Here is a 7,628-nt window from a genome sequence, read left to right as displayed (position 1 = left end):
GACGATGTTCTGGTTGGGTTCGTCATATATATCATTAATTCTTTGGTGTCTTCATTTAATTAGGAAGCATGTGTTTTTCTATTCTAGATTTGTCAATATCATTGGACTCAATACATGACTTATAGCTAACATACACTCTTAAATTTATTATGTGGCCACTAGGCCTAGGTTCCAACAAACAATTATGCCCGATAATCCAACATAAGACATTTAACGTCTAATGCACAAGAACGATAAAGCAAGATGCATTGGATTGTTCGTAATATTAGGAGAGCCAAAATGTGGAGTATATTGAGTATTTATACTCATTATATTGATAAAATAGATAAATTCATGAAAATAGTGGTTTTCAAAAGTTGAATACAATAATAGCATGTAATTTTTTAGATGTCGATTTGGCAAAGATCTTAGCTAACCAAAATCAACTCCAAACTAACCAAATCAGCCACACATCGACTGTAAGAGCTTCCATGTCGATGGTTTTTTCGTCTTGAAAATGTCTATTGTACATTATTTGAAGGCCACGCCAACATACTTCTTTCAACAGATAGAGGAGTCGGACCTTGCAAATCCCATGGATCAGAAACATCAGCTTCAACAAAAGATGGGGAAGCCAGGAGGCGAGATTGAATCTTACGTTTCACGAAGTGTACGACAAGCTCTTCATCATTCGGGAAGAACCTGAACCCTAGTGAACTCTAGTGGTAATCGAAGGCCACCATTGTTAACGAAATTGAGCTTTTCCATTTCGAGGTTTTGAAAAAGATAGAAAGAAATAGGGTGAAATCTTTTTGGTTTTGAAAAAAAAAAGTCAGAGTAGTGCTTAGATTTATCCCCAAGGTTGTTGACGAGGTAGACCTCTACTAAGCTACAAGTAAGGGTGGCAAATCAGGTCATCGTGTCGTGTTTCTGTTTGACATGACACGACACGACAAAGTTTTTTGTAACACGAACACGACACGACACAATGTCGTGTTTTTTTTAACTAAGACGAAACGAACCAATTAAAAAACGACAAACACGACAAAGATAACATAATATAACAATTAGTTTATTTAATTAATAATTAATCATACATAACACGAAAAGCACGACAAACACGAAAAACACGACAAATAAATGTTAAATTGTATCAATTTTGTGTCAAATTTTGAACACGAACACGACACGACATGACATCGTGTTTTTTACACTTGACACGAACACGACACGACATCGTGTTTTTTACACGTGACACGAACACGACACGAATTCAGATTTCAATTATGTCCAAATTTCCATAATAATAATAATAATAATAATAATAATAATAATAATAATAATAATAATAATAATACGATGGACCTTTTAAACCAAAACACAAGTTTCTTTATATATTTTGATTTTTTATATTTTATATTATTTGTTGATATGTTAATTGATCCTATTTTGAAAGAGTGTTGTTATTGCACTGATGTGAGTAGTAATTGGAAAAGGTGATGTGACACAATTCAAGGTTTATGGTATTGCATTGATGTAGATGACCTAACCAAACTTACCACATCAACCCCAAACCTCAAGCGAGCTCGATTCGCTCTTTAAGCTTACCAAAATCAACCCTACTGATGTTTGACTTTCAAATCTATCCCTTCATGTTATCCCCTTGACACATAAAGGGGTGTTGTCCTTTAACCCTCGTTATTCATCATTTATTCAGTGTGGTTGATACCAAACTCATGTTATATAATTATGTATTTCACACCATCTCACAATTTAACACCATTCGGAACTCTTATCCATTCCAAATATACCAAGATCATCAAATGACCCCAAAATCACTGTGAAACAATATAGGGTATTTTGATGTTGGATCAAAGAAACAAAGATCGCCAAAAAATGAAACAAAAGCCAACTGGCATTATTGCTCTCAAACATTGATTTTTGAAATAAAAATAATTAAAATGGTTGTCTTAGACCATCTGGTGTACATTGAACGAACGGGTTTGTGGTCTATGTGGCCACAAGCTTCATTTGTGCACACTATCCCGGTCATTCGTGGTCAGGCATTTTCGTGATGATCTCTGATGCATACGACGGAACCAAACGCCCAAGCAGGGCCACTTGATCCATTTCCAGCTTTAATAGTTGTTAAACAGCTAAATTTTCTTTAAAAAAAAAGTTTTTAAAACAATATTTTTACCTATAAATATCACACTATACATCCTTATTTCTTACATTGTTCTTTTTTTTCTCTTTACACAATATACACAACATTTTCACAACCAACAAAAATAGATCCTAACCCCCCCCCCCCCCCCACCACCCCCACCCACCCACCACCTTCCCAAAAAAATATTTAAAAAAAAAAACACACACACACACACAAACACGATAACGTTTTTGTGTTAGATAAAACCTCCCGCCAATTCTCGACCATGAAATCACCTCAAAGTGGTTTTATAAATTTGCTACAAATCGGTTCCGCTATTTAACAAACACTACTTTTCCAACATTTCTCGGCCTTACAACAACTACTCTACCAATTTCAATAATTTCAACAACAATTCCATCTACAATCGTCACAACCACCACCTTCATAATCACAAGCACCTGATTCGCCGAATTTTATTTTGGAAACACAACCTTCATCACCACCACCTCAACCAAGAAAGAAAAAGGGAAAAGAAAAGGGTCGACCCCCTACCCAAGAAAGGGTACCATGGATAAAAGAGGAAGACGAAAAGCTAGTAGAGGTGTGGGTTTCGGCTTCCCAAGACCCAATTAAAGGAGATAATCAAACCTTCAATTGTTTTTGGGAGAAAGTTCGAAGTGTGTTTATGCGTTAACGGGAGGTAAAAATCGAAATATCGATCAAATTAGCTCGAATTAGCGCAATATTCGACTAAAATGCAACGAATTTGAAGGAATTTACAACAACCTCCAAAACATACACAAAAACGGGTCAAACGATTTTGATGCCTTCAAGGCAGCCTTAGATCAATTTGAAAAAAAAAAACTTCAAACCCGCAAAGCTTTTTCGTATGTGAAACCGTGACTAAAATTGAAAGACGCTCCAAAATAGAAAAAGCAAATGGAAGGAATTTCATAAACCTCTTTCGGTTCAAATCTTTCAAGAAACCCCGATGCGACTTCCCAACAATCAGGCGGACGGCGGACGGACACACATCGACATCAACGATGATCCGATCAATCTTGAAGACGAGCAACTTCGTCGGCTTGTTGAAATAAATAAAGCAAAAAAAAAACGGCTTCAACATCCTTAGGATCTATTGTTATAGATGATTTGATCTGTTGTTATAGATGATTTTGGAGACAAATTTGAATGATATGTACAAGTTCAACTCGAAGTCAGGGTCACCATTGAAATATTGTGATGAACTTTCCACTAAATCCAAAAAATATGTGAACTTATTCATAATAAACACCCAACAAAGATTTGTAAAGTAAATATCAATTGTGTGTTAAAAAAAAAAAAAAAAAAAAAAAAAAATCTTCAATAGGAAGTTTTGAGTTTAGGACCATACTTTTGAGCCATGGCATCAATCCAATCTTTCATGTCCGCCAAAACAAGATCCGCAGCCTCATCAGGCTCACCATTGATCAACGAATGATACATTCCTTCATAAAGCTTCAACGTCTTGTCCTCTTTAGCAGTCACAGCCTTCTCATACAACATCTCTGAACCAGTATGGCAAGCCAACCCATCCGCAGTGCCATGAGCTGTAAAAAATGGAACCCTAACCTTCTCGAAGTTGTTCTGTACATAATTCGTCACCCTCACCACCTCTCTCATCGTCCCCACCCTCGGTTTTCCGGCATATCGTTTCGGGTTCACCACCAGTACCTTCAGTTTCTCCAAATCCTTCACCGCTTTCACCGCCATTTGAGCAGTTGGCATCGCCGCCCATGTATCTGCCAATCCGAAAAGTAGTCCGTACATCGTTATATGTAGCTTCAATCGCAAAACCACCACAGTTAGAATCGAAGCAATTTGGTGAATTTGAAAATTCATGACTAATTGATTTAAACAACAAATCATAAGCCCAAAGACCCATTGACTTTTTTTAGATCGGTAACGAATTTGGAAATTTGCCCAAAGTCAAACAATAAAAATCAAGTGCAGATTTGGTATCGGAGGTTATTTGAAATTACCTTGGAGGGAATCATGCCTTCCGGTAGGACAAATAACGGAGACAAGAAGATCAAGCCGGACCATATGTCGGGATCAGATTGGAAGTACATAAGCATTGTGATCATTCCGCCCATTGACTCCCCCAAAAGGAACGCCGGTAGATTACAGTACTGTTCGCTCCGGCGAACACTAACGAAGTATGATAGTGAAGTCGCGGCTGCTTTATCCATGTCTCCGATGTATCCATGGAGTCCGTCGGAGCGGCCGTGACCAAGGAGGTCAGCGGCGAAGACGGCGTATCCCCATTTGGCGTATGCGATACAGATATTTTGGAAAACCCAGCTGGTGTCGGATGTGTAGCCGTGGGTCATGAAGACGGCGGCCTTAACTGGTTGGTCTAATGGCAGCCATGATTGAGTGAAGATCTTGCCGTTAGAGGTTTCGAAATAGGATTTGGAGTTACTGACGCCATGGGATTTGTAGTATTCTTCCTCAGGCGTTTCCCCCCAGAAGAACGGTGGTGGCGGTGGTAGTTGTGGAAAGCCCGGCGGTGGAGGCATAGTTGGTGGCGGTCGTCGTGGAGGATAAAAGCTCGAATTCGTGTAATATTAGTTGACGCTTTAATCTATGAAAAAGGTTATATTATAAACCATTTTCTTAACTCTTTGAACTTCAATGGCGATTATTTTAACAAAATGTTTGATGGAGTTGTCGATTTAAACAAAATCTTAACAACAATATCATGAAACTAAAAATTACACAGGTAAACATTTTTTTAGGTTTTTTTTAATATAACCAATTTTTTTTTAAATAAATTTTTGCTCTGGAATGGCCATTCCGGAACGGAAATCCGGCTGAAGCCTAAGACGATGAGGTATGGGTCTTTTTTACTTGTTATGGACTTACGTGGACAACCATAACACCGTTGTAATGGGGAACACCACCCCCATTTGAACGTTGGAGATAGTGGACCGTATGCAAATGGTCAAAACGTAAATAAATAAAAAAAATTACTTTTTAATCTTTATATATACTAATTTTAACCCATTTTTTTAAACATTTATCTCATTCTCTCTATACTTTCTTATAAACTATACTTTCTTCAAATTTCAAAAAAATTGAGCAAAACCCAAACACCTCCCCCCCCCCCCCCCCCCATCATCAAACTCAAACATATAACCAAACACAACCTTGCCTCGGATTTGCGAGTTATGAAAATTATTTCAACATTTTATCGTCTCAAGCATCACCAAAAATCTCATACCAAGGCGCCACTTTCAATCCCGCTTCACCACCATTGTAATTTCCCAACTCACCTTACCTTCAACAAAATTTACAACAGAATCTTTTCCCTACTTTTGTTTCGATGCAACAAAACACCACCTACAACGCAACCATCGGTTGAAGTGGAAGCGGGAGTTAGTAGGAGAAGGAAAGGGAAAGGGAAATCGATAACGGTTGAAACAGAAAATGCAGACGTTCCACAATGGTGGACACTGGAGGAAGAATATGCTTTGACGAGGGCTTGGTGTACTACTTCAAAAGACGAACTCTGCGAATATGGAATGAAGAAAGGAGCTTATTGGGGGGCGGTGCGCGACAAGTTTCACACTATTTTGAAGAAAAAACTGTATCGCAACAATGACATGTTGAACAGCAAATGGGGTCAAATAACTAAGGGGCTGTTTGGTAGGATCTGAATTTTTAAGAGGTCTGAATTTCTAAAAGGGTCTGAATTCTTAAGATCTGAATTTTTAACATGTTGTTTGGTTGTAACCTCTGAATTGTTGTGTTGAATTATAAAATGACCATTTTACCCTTCTGTGTTCTTTTTTGTTGAATGTAAAGTTTTGGTTTATAAAATAACTGTTCTTGAAGAATTATAAAAATAATATATAAACACCTTACAAAATCAAAATTAAAACATAAATCTAAATGAAAAAGGTTCAAACTTCACATTTTACCAACAATTAATCAACAAATCAAGATTAAAATTAACGAAATCATTTGTTATTCATACATAATGAGCAACTTTTTATAAAATTGTTTTATCTAACATCATCTTTCAGCAACAAGAAAAAAAATCAAAAACATCAGAAGGATTACAAATGTTCCACTTTGTTTACATCATCAGAACATCAACTTTCATTGATCCTTCAAGCTACAAGAAATTAACATCTATGATTAGCAACCATATATCTTTAATTTCAGATTACAAATATTCCATGGGTTTACCATGGATAATTAATTTTTTCAGATGATTTCTTTGTTTTCGTGCAACATTATTTGAATTAAACCAAAGAATGGTGTCTTTAATGGATGATTCTGGTTAACAATAGGTGGTGCTAGAATGCACAACTTTTTCCAGCTTCATCTTGTGCTTGTTTCCATACAAAAGAGTAACAATTTTGGCTTGAATCAAATAGGATACAATCCACCATCAACCCACTATCCACCCACCATAACCAACACAATCACCGTAGCCATTAATCCAAATCCAACATTACCCTCCTTCACTCTTTCCTGAACCACCAAACACCACCCACACAAACACCATTCCTACATTTTACCACTATCACCACAGCCTATACCGACAAAACCAAATCACCCAAGAAAAAAACACGCAAAAAAAACTGACCATTAAGTTACTCCCTCACCTGCAATTCCCATGTTCATCATCCTTTCCACTTCACAACAGCCACCATTTTCAAACCTGCAACCAAGAAACAAGGGAGATGCAGAAGAGGAAGGCAGCAATCAGAATTGAAAAAAGTGTGTGTCGATCGAATTTTGAGAAGGAACAAGAAGAGGTGTTCAGTTTCTTTTTTTTGTTGGGATACATATATGGACTGGGGGGGTTCGCTGCCAGTGGAGATGGCAGCGCCGGTGGGAGAAGGTGGCCAACTAGTGGTGGACAGGATGGCGGAATCGGAGATGCAGGGGGAAGGAGCGTCGGTGTCTGTGAAAGAAAGAGAATCGGGAAAGAAGTGATATATTAGGGCAAAAGAGGAATATGCGTCTCCTTTTTAAGTTCAGATACGCCTCCACATCTGAATTTCTCAATTAAGAGGCTACCAAACAGGGTCTAAGCAGTTTAGCAAATTCAACTGTATTTACAACAGGCTTGAGGCGCAACAGCAAAGCGGAACCAACGACTTCGATTTGTTCAAATCTGCAAAAGAACAACATCGGGTCTAAATAGGACATGTTTTCTAGTATGAAAAATCATGGGAGTTGTTGCGAGCGGATCCAAAGTGGAATAAAACGCCTACATCGTCGGAGGTTCAATCCAAAAGGTCTCGCAATTCGAGTTTGGTCGACGTGTCGGACGCATGGACTCACATCGAGCTAAACGCCGACACTGATGAGATCCCGGATGATATCAATGAGATATACCCACCATGAAGACCGTTCGGATGCGACAAAGTTAGGCGCGCTACAAGGCATGTGGAGGAGGTTGAGGCGAAAGCAAAAGACACAACAAAAATGAGAGTGA

General features: G+C 38.0%; 1 protein-coding gene across 1 annotated transcript; it reads right to left on the bottom strand.

Moving 5' to 3' along the window:
* Positions 1–3,386: 3,386 nt before the first annotated feature.
* Positions 3,387–4,810, bottom strand: LOC145054407 (caffeoylshikimate esterase-like). The gene is made up of 2 exons (XM_079002575.1): positions 4,153–4,810; positions 3,387–3,952 (listed from the first exon to the last, which is right to left on the bottom strand). The coding sequence occupies exons 1-2, from the start codon at positions 4,690–4,692 to the stop codon at positions 3,494–3,496; spliced, it is 999 nt and encodes a 332-aa protein (XP_078858701.1). The 5' UTR covers positions 4,693–4,810; the 3' UTR covers positions 3,387–3,493.
* Positions 4,811–7,628: the final 2,818 nt, after the last annotated feature.

Source organism: Lactuca serriola, chromosome 5 (assembly GCF_051521515.1).
Source record: "Lactuca serriola cultivar US96UC23 chromosome 5, Lser_US96UC23_V15, whole genome shotgun sequence".
Classification (NCBI taxonomy): Eukaryota; Viridiplantae; Streptophyta; class Magnoliopsida; order Asterales; family Asteraceae; genus Lactuca; species Lactuca serriola.
Note: the sequence above shows the minus strand (reverse complement) of the source record. Positions and strands in the feature narration are given on the sequence as shown.